Source organism: Diadema antillarum, unplaced genomic scaffold, assembly GCF_040938485.1.
Source record: "Diadema antillarum isolate AM-2024a unplaced genomic scaffold, OU_Dant_1.0 scf00000114, whole genome shotgun sequence".
Taxonomy (NCBI): Eukaryota; Metazoa; Echinodermata; class Echinoidea; order Diadematoida; family Diadematidae; genus Diadema; species Diadema antillarum.
The window spans coordinates 799,204-821,435 of NW_027271003.1; the positions used below are offsets into that span (position 1 = coordinate 799,204).

The 22,232-nt window shown below is 35.8% G+C and overlaps 1 protein-coding gene across 1 annotated transcript; it reads right to left on the reverse strand.

Moving 5' to 3' along the window:
• Positions 1–4,880: 4,880 nt before the first annotated feature.
• Positions 4,881–21,196, reverse strand: LOC139719705 (kynurenine/alpha-aminoadipate aminotransferase, mitochondrial-like). Its single transcript, XM_071631100.1, has 12 exons — positions 21,133–21,196; positions 19,968–20,067; positions 18,780–18,848; positions 17,810–17,942; positions 12,676–12,750; positions 11,910–12,022; positions 10,925–11,084; positions 10,167–10,249; positions 9,515–9,611; positions 9,085–9,211; positions 6,190–6,398; positions 4,881–4,943 (listed from the first exon to the last, which is right to left on the reverse strand). The coding sequence occupies exons 1-12, from the start codon at positions 21,194–21,196 to the stop codon at positions 4,881–4,883; spliced, it is 1,293 nt and encodes a 430-aa protein (XP_071487201.1).
• Between the last annotated feature and the right edge of the window lie 1,036 nt (positions 21,197–22,232).

The window sequence follows — 22,232 nt, forward strand, 5'->3', positions numbered from 1 at the left end:
ACGATTCAATGTAAGCCTAAAGCCATAATTATCATAGTTGACACTTCTCACCCACTTATTGTTTGCTTTACGTTTTGGTTGTTTGAGAATACTTGTAGGCCTTCATCCAACGACAACTCACTCGATTCAAATGCAGCTGGATTTGTTACGGACAATAAGATATATTATGTTTGCCAATATGAGACTTCGGTAATAACTTTTGATATTCTCCTGCTTTGGAACGATTGCACTGTTATTCAGTTTAACAGTAAGGGAAAACGACCACGTCAACAGTGCGGTAGATCCTTCCTGTGCTTCCCCTCCTGGACTGCTGTTCAAACAAATAACAAGCAAACATCCGATCTCAACCCTTGCGTAATATTTATACTGGGTAGAATATGAGGGGTCATTGCTAGTCTGGTTTTCAAACCCTTTGTCAGCTTTTTTTTTTCACAAAATACGCCCTTTGCGACGACGAAGTCGCCTCTTTTACCGAAGCCAAAGGACCATCCAGCTCAACCTGCTACTTCGTCCGTCTCATTAGAGGGTCTTGATATTCTGGGACGCAAAATAGCATAGGCAAATGAACTGGAAGCCAGATAAAAAAAAAAAGGTCCAACGGTCACACACCCGTGAGTCATACAGCCCACGACAGCTCACGAACTACACAACAAGTAAGACAGACAAACGAACGTGGCACTAAGCATAACAGGCTTGATCTAGGCAAAGAAGACACACAAGTTCGACTCTGTGAAAATCTCTTCTCTCTTTTGTTCTATTTGCTGATGATACGAATATATTTTATTCTCATAAAGATCTTAAGATTTTAAATGACACTTTAAATATTGAAATTAGTAAAGTATCAAATTGGTTTAAGTCTAACAAACTTTCTTTGAATATAAAAAAGACTCATTTTATTCATTTCAAACTTCATTCTCATAATGAAGATACGTTGATACATATTAACATTGATGATATCCCATTAGAAAAGAAAATGAATTCAAAATTTCTAGGAGTATATATAGATGAAAGTTTGACTTGGAATGAGCATTTACATTATGTTACAACGTGTATTTCTAGAAATATAGGGATAATTTCCAAGCTGAAGTTCTTTCTTCCTCGTTCAACTTTATTTCTATTATATAATTCCTTAATTCTCCCATATATAAGTTATTGCAATGTTGTATGGGGTACTTGCGGCTCTACCAAAATAAATTCTATATTTAAATTACAAAAGAAAGTTATACGTATTTGTACAGGATCGCATTTTCTGGCTCATACAGATTCTTTATTTCATGAGCTTAAAACATTGAAGGTTTTTGATTTGAATATTATTCAAGTAGCAGTAATTATGTTCAAATATATACATCATCAACTTCCATCATCGTTTGATAACATGTTTAGGTTCAATACTTCTGTCCATTCGTACCCTACTCGTATATGTAGAAATTTCCACCTTTTGAATCCCAAATTATTAGTGACACACAAATCTATAAGACATTCGGGTCCGGATATTTGGAATAATCTCCCGGATAATATAAAGTCTTGTTCAAGTATTTATTCTTTGAAAGCTTCACTTAAACGATATTTGATACAATTATATTCTCCAAACCAATTGAGCTAACAAATATTTATAGTATAGATTGTCATCTTATTGTCAATCTCAATTTTCTTCCTACAACTGCATCTTGCACTCTCACCTGCAACTGCACTGCACTCACCTGATCACCTTCCTCCAAGAGAGTTATGTCGTTGGATAGTCATTTTATGAGGCCTCCATCCATTTCAAGCTTAATCGCTTATGATGGTGGTCTCCTGCATTCAATTATCTCTGTTGTTTACTGAAAAATACTGTATATTTTATTTTATGTTTCTGTGTATCTACGTTGCTCAATGCAATCACCTATGTGAATCTATTTATGTACTGTTATCGATTTATTTCAGTGCACTTGTTATTCTTTGTCTTTGTACTTTTTGAAGTTTGCATTCAAATTGCATCTGATTGAATGCAGAAATAAAAGCAAACAAACAAACAAACAAAATTAAACCCCGTGATCTAAGCATGCCGAGCTCGTGGCCCTGTTTTCCCGTAGTGTTCAGCTCGTGAGCTTTATTTGCCTCGTGTCTAGCTCGTGTTCCTACTATCACACTTGACTTAGCTTTCGTGGGCCTTGTTCACATGGGCCCGAATTCACGAAGGTGGTACAAATGAAACCATGGTTTAAACCATGGACAAAAACCATGGAGCGCAAAGTGTCGCACGGAATATTTCGTAACGAAATTGGCCATTTCGTCGACAAAATGACCGTTTCGTTAACGAAATTATCATTTCGTGGACGAAATTTTCATTTAGTTACAAAATATTGTCATTTCGTTACAAAATAATCATTTCATCGACGAAAAATGACTGATTTCGTAACGAAATATTCCGTGCGACACTTGGCGCTCCATGGTTTTTGTCCATGGTTTAAACCATGGTGAGTTCGTGACGTGCACTCAAATATGATATGTACATTCTATAGAAATACTACTGTTTCGTCCACGGGTTTATTTTGATCAGTATTCTGTGTTGGTGTGTGTATAGGCACGTTTGTTCAGGTGTACTCAAGTTCGTGGACTGTATGTTTGTTTGTGTGTGTGTGTGTGCGCGCGCGTGGATGTGTATGTGTAATAACTTCCTTTCTGTAAATGTTAAATATATTGAATTTATTTTGCAAAACGCCATGATGATACTGGAAACTTTATGTCTGTTTCGAATGTGATCCCACGTGTCGTCAATTGTTAGACATATTAGCAAGAAAAAAATAGAGAAAATTAAATATTTCGGATGCCGAATTCGCGTAAAAGGGACATCACAGTTGTACACACAGCTAGCAAGCATATCTAGTAAGACCGAGCCGAACACAATTTGTTTGTACTAGCATTTTATGCACTGTCTTTAAGTCGATGCTATCTAAAATTTATTGGCGATATCCCGTTCATATTTGCGGCAAATGAACGTCAGTTTTGACGTGGACACTTTCGAAGAGATATAATGAGTGAGGATAAAATGAAAAAAAAATAATAGATGGTCATGATGATGAAGCTGGTGCTTAATGGGATGGTATAGTAATGTTTGAAGTGAGGATTCAGCTTTAAATTTTTGCTAGATACCTAGAAACCACTTCATGAAATGTTAAAGAGAATACAATTCTAAGAGGTATTTAAAGTTCATCACTTGATGAAAATTGGTTATGAAATGGCTAAGACATCCTTTTATTATGATCGCTTTGTTTTTGAATATCTCAGCCATTTCAAAACCCATTTTCATCAAATAAACTTTGAATTCCTCCTAGAATCATATGCCCTTTTATATTTCTCAAGAGGTTTCTCATTATATCAAAATCCATCCTAAAAAAAGTTGGAAACCTTTAATACGAGTGATAGGTATGTACCGTAACATTACGTCCAGAAAAGGAGATTATCAGTGCCGTTCATTTACTCCTCAATTACGTCATTAAAAAATCAAATCAAGATCCTCCGAGGTTTTTCAAGTCAATTCAATTTCTTTATTTTCATCGAACAAAAGGCGATTTATGTCACAAAGTTTAAAAATAACAAGTATGCACACCATAAAAAATACCACTTCTATAGCGAATGCGAATGGGATTATAGTATAAAACAAACGATTTTGGAAAAGACATTTAAGAGGTAAATAAAGCGTTGGAAATGAGAATTCGCTCCAAATCACAGCTCGTCGACGTTTATCCCTCGGTGAAATTCATAATAACATATTTTATCCAAAATGTAAATCTTCCTTGAGTAAAAGTGTTTGCTAACTGTTATGATGAAAGCTTATTGTCACTAATACTTAAATAGTACCAGAAAATGCGTCTTTAAAATTAGATATCACATACATATGGTAAATATCAATATAACGGCAATATCCAGACGAGATCCATTATTATGTAATGTGTGTACCAATACAGCAGCAGGATTAACAATGCATGATAATACGTATACACAGTGCCATTGGTGACGCAGAAAAGGAAAAACAAAAATTCACATAATAAGTAAAGAGGACCTTTTTAGTTGACCTCTCAATTCTCCTTTTCCCCTCTAAAAATAACTTAATATTTTGCCGGTATGTATGTATATCTCTATTTGTTTATTATGATTATACACCGTGTAAGACAAACATCTAAAAAAAAAAAGAATGAGACTTGTTCCATTACGGCTATCAGAATACTCTCCTGCCGACACTATGGGTTTTGGTACCTGGGAAGACCTTTTCTTTTTGATCTCATGTAATGGAATAATCATTTCATGATTCGATATTCAGACATGTAATAAACCACATCACTTCTCGTATTACGGTTTACAGTATAACGGTTTGAAACCAAAAACAAGCATGACAGTAATCATTCCTATATGCAGTCTCAATGGATTATTGTTGTAAAAGCATCGACAAACATCGAAAATTCTTTGAAAGCTGTCAAATTGCCAAAATGCATTTCATTTTATTTCATTTTATTTCGCTTCATTTCCGACAAAAGTGTACAATATGACAATTGCATATAAACATTTATCATCCATGTCATTGGTGTGCACTACATAAGCGTTTATTTGAAAGTTGCTTGTGTCGAAAAAACGGTAAAAACGAGTAGGACTATACTGTACATACATACATACATACATACAAACTCAGACAGAAACCTTCGAAAATCCGCACTGTTTCTCTTCCTTCTTCTTTTGCATTTTTGTCCTTACACCAATAATTTCACCGGATCGGTGAAATAGTGAAAATTATCTCTCATGCAAGTAAGAAGGATTTGTTGCATACTCAGCCTGTTTTGTTTGTTTATTTGTATTGTCTTTCTCAGACCTAAATATTGAAACCAACAGAGTTATCCTAGAACAACTTATTCGACATTCGTATCTGTGTATGATGCTTCCCTCACAGCTTCTCCAAGTCGTTTTATTCCCTGGAACAACGATAAAACGAGAAATACATAAGAATCAACGAACCTTATCTGAAATCAGGGTGATGTAAGCACAATTAAAAACAAATCAAAGAACATTTTAAACGTTTGTAGCTGGTTTAGGACTATACAGCTATGGTTAGGTCAAAGATTTGATTCTCTTGTTGGAGATGATGTGCACTGTGGCGGATCCAGGAATTGCACAAAGGGGAGTGCCTTCAAAAAATTAAAAGGGGCGCACACGCCCCCCTCCCCCACATTTTTTATTTCTATTTCTGTTGTTTGAATAGCAAAAATTAAGAGGGGGCGAGCCCAGTGCGCCCCACCCCGGATCTGCCACTGGTGCATCTCATAAGAATTGGATGATCATAACGAGCATATATTTGGGATCGAGAATCCAATTGCTATAGTTTGCTGACACAGACACACGCACAAAAAATAAGGGTTATAAATATTTTACAAGGGAAAATCCATAATGTCGAAAGTTAATTGAGTTGAACCAAAATATGTGTTAGCAGGTCTACAATGTACCCGGAAAATGACATACGGGGGTTTTATGGATCAGGCTTATGTAATTCACTCCAAATTTGCACATGACACGAAAGAAATGCTTTTAAAACTGCGTACAGTAACGAACATTTCATTTCATTTCATTTCATTTCATTTCAATCTCATTTTTCTCTCAAGAAAACATAACACAAAGTAAATCAAAAATTCAATCATAAGCATATTATTACAAAGTATGACAATCAATAGTGATCAACAAACTAATAAAGATATGTACACATATTGGAATTACAAAGTTAAGTTAACATAAATCCTTATAGAGAATAGATTTTTCAGATTGGCAGTAACAATCTCTGGATGTAGAAATTACTTTTTTTTTTTTAATCGAGTGAAAATATTCACTCTTTAAGGAGTGAATACAATAAAGGAATGAATCAAGAGTGAAATTGGAGTGAATTTTGAGTGAAAATGTTTATTTTCACTCATTTTGGAGTGACCTCAGGGATCACTCGAAGATTTTGGAGTGATCTCTGAGGTCACTCTAAAATGAGTGAAAATGAACATTTTCACTCAAAATTCACTCTAATTTCTCTCTTTTTTGTATTCACTCCGTAAAGAGTGAATATTTTCACTCGATTTTTTTTTTAGAGAGTATGGGGGTAATTTTTCCAATGCTTAAGCTTCTAAAGATGCGCTTTTTTAAGCAATGTTTACCTCTTAAAATAATTAAAGCATTATTCACCTCAACTAGATCGCTCTCCGATGCTTTGGAATAAGCAACCCGTACGTACGAGGAGGGCACCGATTTGTCTATGTAGAAGATGTTGCCAGGGGTGAAAACCACGCCCCTAGTTACGACAGCCTCCATCAGAAACTTCTCCGTGTCTTTGATGGTAGGCAGTTCAATCCACATGAACATTCCAGATCTTGGAACAGTCCACTTAGCAAGGCCTTGAGCATAAATTACAATGGAGGAACACAGTCTGAATCGTGTTCGTGATTATTTTACAGAGGTGTGGCAAAATATATGAGGAAACTTGAAGAAAAGGTGGAAAGAGAGGGAAATGATATAATAAGATGTGTTTTGAAAGCATACCATTTTTATTTGTCAGAGGCAAAACGAAGTAAAAGCATGGCTTATTCAGCAATCATCCATCATTAATCCCAGTCAAGTATTACGCAGTTTATTACGTCGAACTGACAACAAACGGAGTCACTTCGTTTTAGCTGTCAAATATTGAAGCCCTTGCCATCAAGGGTTATTCCAGTAAATACATGCATATACACAATTTATGAAAACATGTATGCTTTCTGTAAAAGTGGATTTTTTTTTTCGATGTGGAAATTTTCGCACATTTTGCGCAACCACAAATTAGCGCGAAAATAAAAGCACGCGAATATATTATCTTCCACTAGTCAACGTTCTGATTCCGCGGAATTAAAAACACGCAAAATTCATCGCTCCCGGCCAAGCGCGAAAATGATTAGTATCCACTTTTGCAGGTGAAAGGCGGTATGTCCTGTCTTATTTTCTTAATTATTACCACACTTTGCAATGTGTTCATGCTGTTATTGTGGTGCGCCCGAACATGCCAAGTGTGATATTTGGAAATGGTCTGTTGTGAGGTGGGCACACTTTATTGTGTAAATCGCGAGGAGTTGTATCTGAAATTTGAGCAGAAATCGGCAAACTCTGTATACTTCCAGAAATGGTTTGTGTTGAATGCGTCCTCTCGAAAACTCAGACACACAAAGCGCTGCATGGAAAAAAGATGTCACACTAAGCGCTTTGAAAATAGTGCAATTCCTTACCTCACAAGGCTGTTGAATTCTAAATTAATGTAAATCATTTTGAATTGTTATCCCGGGTTAAGATTACTGACAAGTCTCTGTGTGGTCAGAATGATGACACGCCCCTCACACTCATTCCTTACAGTTTTTTTTTTCTCTCTCTCCTTCAGCTTTTTACTTCTTTCTCTCCTTTCAACCTCCTTCTTTCTTGTTCATAAAAGGTCATCGAGGTCACAATTTTTATATCATTACCCGATAACATAATACAAATGAGTTCTATCATGCTATTTTCTTAATGGACAACTTTCCCGATCACGTCACTATTGGACTTCTGAGTAAGGTTGTACATGCATCTATGGCTGTGTTCGTATATGTATACCTATTTGTGTATACACACATTCATATATTCTTTTCTTTATCTCTTCTTCTCCTTCTCTATCTTTACTAGACCCCTCATTTACCCATTCTACCCTGGTCTTTCCATCTGTTCTACCATCAGGTGAAAGCCTTCATTGACTCTGTAATCATTTTGATGAGGCCACCTTCCCTTTCACGTTGTTGTATCTCTTTATCTTTGCAATTTTAAAATGTGCGGTCCATGATATGTATGTATGCATTTATTACTGTGAAAGCTAAATAGGATATAAATGTGTCATTTTTCCATTCTGCATCCCCATACAAACGTCTCCATATATGTACATGCATATGACTGTGTATGTATGTACAGTATGATTATACCTGTATATGCATGTATTACATAAACATCCAAATATTTGTTAGACCTTTTTTTTTATCCACTTTGCCTTGTCCTTCCCATCTGCTCTGGCAGGCGAAATTTTTCACTGATAATGTTATTATTTTGATGGGGCTACTTTTCTGATTATGTTGCTGTTCATTACCGAGTATTTTTTTTATTTTTTTCAATATCTATTAAAAATATGTGTGGTTTATGATATGTTTTACTGAGAATGCTATGCAGGACATAAATATGTTACTTTTTTTTAACTCTGCCCCCCCCCCCCATAGAAAGGTTCGTTTATTTGTGTGTACATGCAAATGACTGTGTATTTGTGTGTATTGTGTACACCTGTATATGTATTGTATACACATATCTACTTATTCCTATCTCTCACAACGTTATCTTTTCCCCATATTTCTGCAAATTCTGAATGGAGAAATATGAAATTTTTATCCATATTTTTGGACAGTTAGACGAATTTTTCTGTGAATGTGATGTTATTTTGATGATGTTTAAAGAAGAATGTGGGTCACGGGGCTTTGTAGGGGTCGGTTGAGAGTGCTAGGGTAAATAAGTCATATGTGATAATTTAGCCATCAGAATTAAATTTTGTTATGAAATTTAAAAACAGTGATTTAATTATATTGGGGGTTGTGCAATCACATTTCTAAATACCTTTTATTTATCAGTCATGTAAACCTGATGTTTTGTGTATGATGTTTTGTTGTTTTATTGGAGTAGAGGCAAATCAGTCGTATAGTTCTGTTTGTTTTGACAAATGCGGAATATGTTCTTATCTTGCATAATGCTCAACCTATTGATTTGTGTAATAATGATATTTTCCCACTCATCTTCTATCACACGTGTAAAGGCTTTATTCTGTAATTGTCTGAATGTTTGAATTTGTATGTACATATTTTATGTTATATTATACGCAATTTAGCCCCTGGGCTACGAGATGTGATATGAATAAATAACCTTTCAATAAAAAAATTATCAGGTTATCAGCACCTAACTACTTTAAACAAAATAGGCCTACATACATACACACGCACATACACGCACACGCTCACAAAGAAAAGAGAACAAAGCTGTAACATTCCAAACCTGCCAGGTGATCAGCAACTGCTTTTGCCAGAATATCTCTGCGTCGTAAGTAGAACTCCTTGATCTTCTCTGCTCTTTCTAGAAATCCGTCTACACCCCACTGTCGAAATATGTGATACAGTACCACCTGAAATGTGACAGAATACTAAAGGTAGTCACTTTTTCATGTCATGTTAAACCTCATGATTTCACGTTGAGACATATCAGTTTAACCTCTAATTCTGCGAAAACAGGCGGGTGACAAAATGGCTTAACGTTGCCTCTAATGATGCCATGACTCCGGCAAACTTACAATTAGAAAAAAACAAAAAACAAAAGCAAAAAACAAACAAACTTGATAACGCTACGTCTGAGTGAGGAAAGATTATGGACGCCAATAGCTTATAACCAGTTCGTATGCAAGTTCAATAATCTGAATTCTTATCAATACCTGTGACAGAACATTGGCGTGCTGCAAAGTGACCTGAATGTCGTAGAAAAGGCGGGAAACTAGGGCACGTGGACCAGACAGCCAGCCAAGCCGAAAGCTGATTACAGATAAAGAGAAGTGAAGTAAAATGGATGGGTGTTGTATCTGTCACGAATAAACAACAACAACAAAGAAGAGAAGATGTAGTGGCATCCAGAGATTCAATTCAATTCAATTCAATTCAATTCAATTCAATTCAATTCAACTCAATTCAATTCAATTCATTCATTTATTCAGTAATAATTCCGAGTTGCCTTATAAATGTGCCATATTTTGAACTATAGATAACTCAATCAGTATGTTCACATGAATAGGAATATGGAAAGAAAATTGATACGCAGGATATGTAAATTTCTATTGTATTTCACTTGTTCGGTTTTCTTGAGTCGTCAATTAGAAAAAGAAAACAATATCTTTCGTCATGAAATTACTAATCTTAATATCCTCATATACACTCATAACTTTATATATTCAAGATACTATGAATTAAGTCTAGAACACGATGGTGTGCTGTTGTTGTTGTTGTTTTTTTTTTGGGGGGGGGGGGGGGGGTTGGTATGCATTTCTGCAAAAATATCATAAATTATTGATTCTAAAAGAGACTTTAACTAACCCTGCGCCTATGATCTTGGAGAATGAATCAAATCTGATCACTCTTCCATCACTGTCCATAGAGAGGAATGAAGGCAGACGAGGCTGGAATTAAAGGGAAGTATCCAAAATGATGAGATTCATATCCACAATGCACTATCAAAACTGACATTTGAAAAAAGCCATTAAAAGGCCAACGATGTTTACTTTCCTGCATTGATTGTGAAATGGATTTGTCATACCCCTGGCTGTTTGAGTTTATAAAGTTGTCTGCCTTTATGACTTGTGAGTGTATAATGCTCTGTGAATTGTGTTAGTGGATGTAAGTCGGATCAACCTGGATGTTGGTGCTGCAGTTATGTGAGGTGGTGCTAAGGTACCGGCACTGGTATGTGATTGAACGAGCTGTTGTGACAATAATCATTGGAAGAGGGTGCCGGAGATTGTTTTAGTGAGATAGTACAGCAACTTCAAGGGATGGGATGGGAACATCGCTTTCGATCGTCATTGCGAAAGAAACGTTAGCGTGTTGCTTGTTGAGACGATTGAGGGTAGCCGTTGAGTTGATCTGCGTTGTGTGGCGAAATGAATGTGCATCGTGGACATATCTGTGTCAGAATGAGGGTTTGTTTCTTAGAACCAGTATACTTTTGACATTATGCCGATGCCACCTTAAAGCTACAATTCATTCTGTATTTATGGTATTTTACAATGTCGGGATATATAAAGCAAACAATCTAACTACAAAATAAGCACGCATATACACGCGAAAATGTTTACCTCGTCAAACTGCAGGAAGTAGTATGAGTCGTCTTCTAGGATGATGAAATCATATCGTTGTGCCAAGGCGTATATCTTGAGGCGTTTTTCTGAGGACACTGTTTCCCCAGATGGGTTATGTCCGTTTGGCACAATGTAGAAGAACTTCGGTCTTTTTGACCTGTTTTAAAAGCAGTACTTGTATCAATATCAACGTGGATTATGACTTTTTTTTTTCAAGCGTGAGCTTACATGCAAAAGGCTTTCTTTTATCTTTTCATTTTATCTCTATGTCTGCCATGAACTCTCCTATTCTCTATGAGTAATAGCAAGATACATGTAGGTACTAGAGTGCCAAGTAGATACAAACAGATTTATGATTTCATGTAAGAACTCGTCCGTCACCTATTTCTTGAGGTGTTTGGTCTGTTGTTTTTGTTACGGTCTTAATACACATTGAAGACAACTATTTCAGGATATACTGAATTCCAATATATGTGTATAATATTGGAAGAATTTACAAAAAAAAAAGAAAGAAAGTATAGTTTAGAAGCAGGGTTGCCTGAGAAATTGAAAAGAAATTTGGCACTGTTTCATTTCGATTATTCATATCTGCATTTTTTTTCCTTCGTATTACGCATTACTATACACAACATAGTATACTTTAACAGTCATCATATTCGTCATTTCGTCCATTCTAAATTTAGAAAGATTAGTATGTTTTGTTTTCCGTAACATACACATAGCCTTGAATTACATTCCTTTGAATTTCCTGCCATAGTGATGAAAGACATCATGTTTTACTTGTTCAAATGCAAGTTTTCTGAATTTTACCTATGATCGTTAATCTATGGGTCTGCTTAGAAAATTAATCCGTTGCGGAAAGGTATTCGTCATTAAACTCAGTGCCTTAATATGAACACGTCATAATATAAGACGGAAACTCGGCAATTCAAGTTTGGTTCCTTGTCCCGCAGCAACACATGGACTCTCATCTACCTATTACCAGTTTTCTTTATCGTCCGGGTTCCACTGGGAAAGCACCTCTTCAAGATGTGTGATACTTGGTCCATCCTCTTCCATCTTTATTCCAATGGGGTCACCTTGCATCACCCGCAACTGAAATAAATCATGTCACATTAGTTTAAGGAATGCAATAGTAATAGTAGAAATTACCTCTAGATGTTGTAACAAATCACTTCAAATCAAAAGTGTTGCGTGTGTGACTGATACGCGTCCGTGGTAGTGGTAGTGTCAACCGAATTGACATAGACCGCATATTATTATTCTTAAGAAAAACAATAGAGATCCTCAAATTTTGTAGAGTGATATTCAGAATTTACTGGATGTTAATGATTTGTGTGTATATGGTCTGCCAATTTGAGAGGAAGTCGTAATACTTTACCAATAGAAAATCTTTGATAACTTATGATGACCACCACTTCCTCTGCCAAATAAATCGTAAAGGCTCTTTAGATTATTAATAGGATGCGCAAAGGAAACTGATTTGTCTCAAAGTTCGTTACATCAGCCAGAAGTCACACAATTACTAATAATTACGACGAAACTTGGAGGGAGTAAGGCGTCTATAATGATGCAATTATTAGTACATGCACAGGAAATGCAATAGTAAGAAAGGCAGGAAAAATCGATTGAAGACGAAGATACTAAAACAGTTATGACAATGATAGCTGTTGGTGTCAGTGTGAATACATGAGCAAATGGAAGTTATAAAGCTCTGGAAGAAACTTGTTTGTATATATAAAACATACTGCTTCAAGGAACGTTGGATAGGTTCGTTCTGGAATCAAAAAGCGTTGACCTTTGTTGAGAAGCAGGTTCGCAGCCTGTTATTAAAGCAGGGAATATGACATGATTAATCATTATCTTCAAAAAAAAATTGAAGCTAGAATCTGTTCTCTGACGCTTTACGGAAAAAATGTAACGATATTATACATAATCATGGGAGACATAAGTTACAAAATTACATTAAAGGCACATAAACATTACTGAATAAAGTTATATCACTTGATTTAAAATTTTTTGACAATTATTTCTGAAAAAAAAACACGCTGCGATTGATTTTGATCATTCTTTTATGTCACACCTAGATTGTATTATAGGTTTTGCCGGTCAATTTCATACTTTTGTCATTCAAGTTCCCATTCCGAGTATTCGATTTCACGCATTCCACGCTCGCAGCACTGAATCAGCAATCAAATTCACTGTCGGAGGATTCAAATTCACTGTCGGAGCGTTCAAATTCACTATCGGAACATTCAAATTCACTATCGGAGCATTCAAATTTAAGAGAAGAGCACGCATTTCATCAATGAGCATTCAAATTCATGTCAAGCTGGCGACGGAATCTCGTCGGTCATTCAAATTCCTGAATAGGCAACCATGTTCCAAATAACTGCATGCAATGTAAAAGAAGTCCTGAATGTAGTTAGTTTGGGGCAGTGTATGCACGTGTTTCTCATTTGGCTTTGAATAATTGGGATCTATGATGATTATTTATTTTGCAGTAGAGGTCCACCTAATCATTGACAATTTTGAACTCGAGCTTTATAGCAAATATAGGTTTTCCCGGTCAATTTCATATTTTTGTCACTTAAATTCATTAATGTGCATTCAAATTCACGCAGCGCACTCACGCGAAAATATTGGGGCATTCAAATTCAGAATCCAAGCGATCAATTTCATTTATGAGCGTTCTATTTCGTTTTCGTGAAATCAAATTCACGATTGAGCATTCAATTTCAAAATGCGAGCACCGACTTTCCTACTCGTGCATTCAAATTCATGCGATAGTCACGTGATAGTCCCAATGAGCTTGTTTGGAGCGTTCAAATTCATTTTTAGGCGATCAAGTTCCTACTTCGTGCAATCAATTTAACTAGGAAAATACTTGAGGAGACTTTTACGATAGGAAAAAGGGCCAACACAACCAATGAATGCTTGCATATAGTGTAATTAGGATTGTTTACATGTTCCGCACTGTTCTCTGTTCATGTTTTCTTTGTTATTCATCTCAATAAATTTCAAATTGCAATGTCCAATCAGCAGTGCATCCAAACAACACAACGACTAGTTATCATATTTCTTGATGATACTGCAACGCCCCAACACCAACCTCATAATGACAATTCATCAATTTAAGACAAACTGACACACAATGATCTCACACAGTCCCGCAAAATTAGATCAATAAGACAGCAATACACAACAAACAACACATATAAAATGCTCATGTATCAGTTTCAAAATAGTCGAAATTGTGTTTTTCTTCCTCGAAAGTGTCAACCAACCCTCCGTATAATGCTCGTCTGTCATGTCTGTAGGCCTATACAGCGCCTAATATTTGTTTATTTGTTTCATTTTCCATCAAAGAAGATGGCTGGATAACCCATATTCAGCTGCAGAAGCTGGTCTTCCATTTGGGGTCCAGTTAGATGTTTTGCTCTTTGCGATGAATAAATGAAGTAGGATCTTTACGTGCATGATTTGTGACTCTTTTTACATGTGGGACCTCCATTTTATGTCCAATCCCAGGGACATGTGCCTGTATATTCATATTTGCTAAGCGCGAGTTCAGAATTGTCAATTAAAAGGTGGACCTCTACTGTAAAATAAATAATCATCATAAATCCCAATATATTCAAAGCCAAATGAGAAACACATGCATGCACGTCCCCAAACTAATTCGCAGGACTTCTTTTAAATTGAATGCATTTATTTGGAACATGGTTGCCTGTTCACGAATTTGAATGACCGACGAAATTCCGTTGCCAGCTTGACATGAATTTGAATGCTCATTGATGAAATGCGTGCTCCTCTCTTAAATTTGGATGCTCCGATAGTGAATTTGAATGTTCCGATAGTGAATTTGAATGCTCCGAGAGTGAATTTGAATGCTCGGATAGTGAATTCGAATGACCGGATTTTGAATTTGATTGCTGATTCAGTGCTGCGAGCGTAGAATGCGTGAAATCGAATGCTCGGAATAGGAACTTGAATGACAAAAGTATGCTATTGACCGGGAAAATCTATATAAAGGAATATACAGGCTTATGTCACTCAGATTGGACATAAAATGGACGCCCCATGTAAGAGAGTCACAATTCATGCACGTAAAAGATCCCACTTCATTTATTCATCGCAAAGAGCAGAACATCCCACTGGACCCTATATGGAAGACCAGCTTTTGCAGCAGAGTATTGGTTATCCAGCCACTTTCTTTGATGGAAAATGGGCCGAATGCATAAAACAAGCAATTGCTTGTAAGCCATTGATTCAAGCAAAAGCACAAGCTCGTCTAGCAAAAGGTCTAGCTCAAGCAATTGCTTAAATTCATTTGTATAACCTTTTGCTTGTGCTTATACCTTTTGCTTGTCCCGCACAAGCAATTGCTTGCGTTTGCAACAAAAGGGACGTCACGCCTGTGCGAACGCAAGAACGTGCGAGTGTGGCAGCATGTATTTGAAAGGGCGTGTGTGTGCGGAAACATTTCCTGACATGGCAGAAGAGCTATGAAATGAAACTCATAAATGCACACACAGACGCACACACACACATCTATGCACACACGCACTTATTACTGCCTGATTCCCATCACTGTTTACAGTAGCCTGAATATGCCAGATCGCACGTGGAGAGAGGTCTCCTTGCTCTCCGCTGAAGTCAGACATCCTACCTGTTTTTCATCACGTTTTGCGTGCTAACCACTGGACATTCCCGTTGTTGAAATTAAAAAAAAAGTTTCTTACACTACTTAGGAGTAATTTCTTGTAGATTTATACCACTCCTGTACAAGTGTGGTCTTTCTTTCATGAATTTGAAAATGATACTTAAAAGGGAACCTCCCAGTTAAACAAACGCTCAAGCTCGTTTTACAGAGCTTGGAAAAGTTTTTAAGCAAATGCCTGGTCTCTAATCAATTGCTTGCCGGCAGCAAGCAATTGTTTGTGCTTGCTAGCAAAAGCTTCTGCTCGCAAGCAATTGCTTGTTTTCATGCATACAGATTCGTTTAAAAGGCTAGCACAAGCAATTGCTAGCGTTTATGCATCCGGCCCACTGCATAGGCCTACAGACGAGCATAATACAGAGGGCTGGTTGACACTTTCGAGGAAAAAAAACAAAAACAATTTCGACCATATTGAAACTGATACCTGGACATTTTATATGTGTTGTTTGTTGTGTATTGCTGTCTTATTGATTAACTTTTGAGTGACTATATTATGAGATCATTGTGTGAATTGAAAAATTGATGAATTGTCATTATGTGGTTGGTGTTGGGCGTTGTCAGCACGCAGTATCATCTACAAAGATGATTACTAGTTGCTGTGTTGTTTGGATGCACTGCTGATTAGACATTGCAATATGAACTTTATTGAGATGAGAAACAAAGAATACATGAACAGAGAACAATGTAGAACCTGTAAACAATCATAATTACACTAAAAGCCTTCATTGGTTGTGTTGGCCCTTTTTCCTGTCTTAAAAGTCTACTCCATTTTCCTCGTTAAATTGATTGCACGAAGTATGAACTTGATCGCCTAAAAATGAATTTGAACGCTCCAAACAAGCTCATTGGGAGTATCACGTGACTACCGCATGAACTTAAATGCACGAGTAGGAAAGTCGGTGCTCGCGTTTTGAAATTGAATGCCCAATCGGGAATTTGATTCCACGAAAACGAAATAGAACGCCCATAATTGAAATTGATCGCTCGGATTCTGAATTTGAATGCCCGAATATTTTCGCTTGCATGCGCTGCGTGGATTTGAAGGCACATTAAAGATTTTGAGTGACAAAAGTTTGAAATTGACCGTGAGAAATTATTTTAGCAAACAATGGTATTAAAGGGAAGGTATACAAAGTATTGGTGGAGATGAGAATTGGGATTTAGACTTTTTGTGAGATACCAATTAAATACTTATGATATAGTAGAGCATACCATTTTAAGAGGATTTCAAAGTTTATTTGATGAAAATCGAGTTTGGAATGACTGTAACATACAAAAACAAGGTAAAACAAAGCAATCGTAATAAAATGTGGGTCCCACACTTTATAAGATATCTCAGCCATTTCAAAACCAATTTTCATCAAATAAACGTTGATTTACTCATAGAATTACATGCTCTTTCATATTTCATAAGAGGTTTCTCATTATCTCACCCAAAAATGGTGGAAACCTGAAATTAGGTCTCAACCAAAACTGTATGATCCCTTTAACGTTTGAATTATGGAGGCATTTGACATTTCTGTATAATGTTATTAGTATGTTAATATCATTATAATCACGATCATTTCAACATGATTATTCTTCATTTAGCGGTATCATAAGACAGCGTTAAGAAGAAATATCGTCTGATCCTCAATACATGTATTGCACAACAATATTTCAGGCTTGAGTGCTGTATGGGCACGAGTTACATACACTGACATAATTTAGGCCTAAAGAATGTGGTGATTTTTGTCTTCAGGATTGTATTTTTCCTTCTGAAATTTGATTGCCTTTAACACATTCTGTGTTTGTCCATGATTAATTCCAACTTTCAAAGAAGTAGAATCACCCTTTCTGAATTCATTAGATTTTAAAGTGAAGAGCGTGTACAGGGTTTCTAATAAATGAAAAGGAGACGACACAACTTATCTCACTATTGTAAAAAAAAGTGCTCGAGAAAAACGGCTAAAACGCTTTCTTGTTCGTTTTATGATCCCAAATTTTAGCATAATGTGGAACAAGACTTTCTCCTTCAGGAAATATGACAGGTCACGATTAGCTATGCTGACCTGTTTCACTTATCTTCAGTCCTCACACATTATTAATGTGTGCGACTTTTGTTGGTTGTGTGATGCACGGTCACGTATATAATATAGATAGTAATGTAACGATTGTACCGAATGTAATCCCTGCAAGGCCCCTGCGTTAACCATAACTTGCAACGCTCTGTCTGGGTCTGGGCTTATCCTGGTTGGTGGCTTGTGAAGTTTGATGGTGAGTTCTTCCAGCCACTCTCGGAATGGTTTAACCCTTATAGAGGAACGAAGAACAACAAGGACCTTTGTCAACTTGAATCTAGTTGAAAGGGGATTACTGTCATCCACAAATTCTGAACATGCTAGCTCTCTGAACATAATTTTCTCTCACAGGCCTAGAATATTTACACATTAATCTTTTGAAAATACCAATTTCTTTGCCTTAAAATACAAAAAGGAACTGTTATTTCTCAAATTATGATGTTTCTCCATGGTATTATTAGTTATAATAGTTCAGAAGAATGGAGAGACTATGATAGACTTAATTACATTTTATTTACATAATAATGATTATCACTGATTTTAACTTAGCTCTTTAAGGGATGATGTTATTATTCATTCATAAAGATAAGGAATATCTCGTTAAATTGTATATGCGACATCACAACAAAGTAGGTGGCTTGCATACCATCAGAACAGCAAGCATATTTCTGTGATCAAAATTCTTAAGCATAACTATTAAAGAGACATGAGTTATGAAGGCCTATATTACACAGTCACAAACGCTATTATAATCATTTCAATCTCAGGCATTTCCTTTAAAAAGAGAGAGAAAAAAATGTCGCTGGATCCCAGCCTGTATCAATGTGTGCAGAATAGCCTATCATTACGCACTTTTGATTAGCCTTTTATACTACAATGTAACGTTATTATTGTTTATAAGACATCTATTATATCATGCAGAAACATAGGAACTTAATGTGAAAACATTATACGTGTATTTTATTTCATGAAAAAAATTGAAATATGTAAATCATTTATGATAACCAACTAAAAAGCAATAAAAACATGTAGATGCACAAAAGATAAAATGATAAAAAGAATTTCATACCCATCAATTTTCCCATAGCTTTGGGCAATCTCCATATCCTCACTTGAGAGTTCAATTGCTGAGCCATCTCTGTCAAAGAGAGGGGATGAGAATAATTTTCGACAGAAGAATAAAATTGTGTGCATTAAATATGAATATTTGTTTATTTTGTTTATTTATTTATTTATTTGTTTTATTTGTTTTGTTTCAGTAGGGTAGCTCTGTCAGTGGCTTAACACTGTCATTCTCAGAGGCCCTACACATATAATAACGTACATCACGAAATACATTGTAGACACATTTACCAAGAAAAATAACATAATGTACAATTACGGTACACTTACAACATGGCCAAATAATTGAGCATTGCAGAGGATGGTAGAAAATAAACAAATAACATCATTTTTATCATTACAGTTCACTGAAAAGTGATATGCTGAGACATACCTAAGAAAAATCAGAATGTCTAGGTTACAGCACATGTATATATTGCACAATCCATAATTCTTCATATCACTTCAGATTACATAATTGTAATCTTTTTCGGAAACAATCAACACACAAATTTATTAATTTTTATTATTATATAAGACAGGGCCTTTAAAAACAGGCTAGCAAAATAAACACAAATTTCCTGCTCACAAAACCTTTCTTTCATTCATTATTACTGAAATACTATAGCATATGAGAGAGAGAGAGAAAAAAAATCCTGTTTCAATCAGTATCATATCTGATGGTGTAGAATTCGTAATATCCAACCATATGTAACATTGTTTGAGGAAATAAAAAAGTATATTGAAACGCTGTCAAACAAATGAAAAAAAAAATCATTTCATACACACATTATTCTGAAAAAAAAAAATGTTGTGCTCACCAAGAGCATAGGATGGCATCGCCCTAACCTTTGGACAACATTATGACTGTAGTTTACACGTGACGTATAACAAATGACAACAGGTGGAATTGATACGGCCTGTAAATGCTGGCATTGCTTTTTAAACAACGTGAGAGACTAGTCAAGAGGCTCTTTTTCATGTTGCGTGTTATCACTGTTTGGATTTATCTTTAGGCAATATTCGTTGAAATAGTTGATTTTCAAAATTGAATCATTTCACAGTCTATGCACACTGTCATGCACAACATGACAAAACATGAAAGACATGAATCACATAGTATTTTGTTGTATCAATAACAAGTCGTGAAACAAACCTCAGCTGGAACTTTGCACCTACAAGGTGAAAGAGGTCAGGATTTGGCAAGCCTGGTGAAAGGTCGATATGTGGGATTGTTGTCTCTCTGCCGAACATACCTTCAAAGATGAATACAAATTAGACTACAAAAATTTTATCAGTTTTGTAGAAATAACAGAAAAATAATGACAACCGCACTTTTATGAACAACAATAACATTACGTTGTTTTGTCAAAATGACAGTAGTTAAAACAAAAGTCAAATGAATTTGAAGGAATCCTGGCAGGGATCATCCTAGGAGGCCCAGTTCCAAGTTTATAGCTTCCATACACTTTATAGCGTGCTCACATTTTCTTCTATTTGTTGTCATCAAAGATAAGGCACACTGACTTTTAGGGATTATACGTAAGCATACCTTTAATTTTGAAAAGACACACTTCTGTATTTTGAGGATATGAACTAAAGGAAAGGGTTGCTTTATCCTCTTTTGTGAATATGAACGTGACAATGTAAGTGGACTTGTCCTCGCCAAAAGTAATAATGAGTGTGTCGACGTCAGCCTAACATAACTACAATAGCCCGAAAGAGAAGTTCAAAATAAGATGCAAGAGTAAATGAGAGTAAAATCTTACAGCAGTGAAGGTTTGATCAAAATTGAATAATGATTAGCGACGCTATGAAATTGGGATATTTCGCTAATCTATGCAAAACAGTTACTGAAGTGTTGATATTAGAATAAAATGCTTATGAGAGAAACTCACTGTTTTTGTTTGTTGTAAAGTGTTAAAAACTAGTGTTATATCGGACTGGATAATTTCAGATTGATAGTCAATCAGACAATATCACGATAAGATACTGGATTATAACTGAAATTAATACAAACTATACATGGCAAGTTTTAAGGCGGCTAAGTCATCAACATGCTCATCTGCATACTCATATTAACTGTTCAAGTTTTGTGAAACCAGTAGCCAGTAAAACTTCATCATTCCATACCATTCCAATTTGTCATGAATTCATTTTTGCACATAAGGAAGACATTGAGTGTTCTCACACACAAATGCATACACCCACAAAGCACACATAAACATGATGATAATTTAATTGACCTTTAGAGCCACGAACCATACAATAGTACCCAACTGAATTTAGATGAAAAAAAGGTGGCCATGGATTTAACTTACTGTATCTTGCAAAAGGAGACTTGCGCCTCAATTTCCCTGACTCGCTAAGAATCGTCGTAGTCATCTTGTCGTATATCAGAAATCCCAACAGACGGTAATGTCGATGTAAAGGACAGTGTACAATAGGCTCAGAACTGAACTTCGTTCAGGCTCGTCTAGATCCAAGAACAAGGTCCTACTATTCATCATTTTGAAACACGATAATGCCCTCCTACGATTTGTCTGGGTCTTTTCAGACAGTCGTTTGTGCATGCCCAATTGTCAAACTCGAACAATGCATTTTAATTTTACGATACAAGCTTGCACATTTTTTTATGTATTGTTTCATCGCTTGGGGAAATGATCATATCCTCAATGATGTTTGTTTTAAACAGTGAGTGAGTGACATTAATCCAAAATGCGTGTGATATATAGATCCTATATAATATCATGTGCCATAATCTTCCACCCCCCCCCCCTTTCAAACATCGTTGGCCTTCCCTAGTATGATAATGCATGGGCATGTGTAAAATACTTTTATTGTAGAATAATTGTGCGGTTTTTTCCTCCAAAAAACTTTTTCGAACAACGTGCTGTGCTTTTTCGTCACTGCGTACTAAAAATGTGCTTGCCTGTTGTGTGATCATGATATGAGGTGTGTATTTACACACACACGTGAATAAAAGCTTCTTTGGCAAAGAGGCAGGTTATCTTCTAATGATGTGATATGCATTGATTGACTGTTTTATTACCCCATGACTACAATTCTGCAAAACATTTTCCTCATATTCCTCGCAGGCCACAGATAGGAGTCAAGGGGTGCTTAGGCGATTCATCAGCCCTAACTTATGTGCGCCTATGTATTACGTATATAGTGATATGTTTGCGTGTATTTATGTATTTATTCTACCTATATTTATTTGTATTTAATCGCATGCATTCAGATTATATATATATATATATATATATATATATATATATATATATATTCATGGGGTAATGACCATATTATATATTAAATATAAATGTTCATTACTCCATCATGAGATCTGTCATGCTCAAAACATCTATTTCATTTCATAAACAGACAATAAAGCTGAAGAAATCACCTAAGCACCATT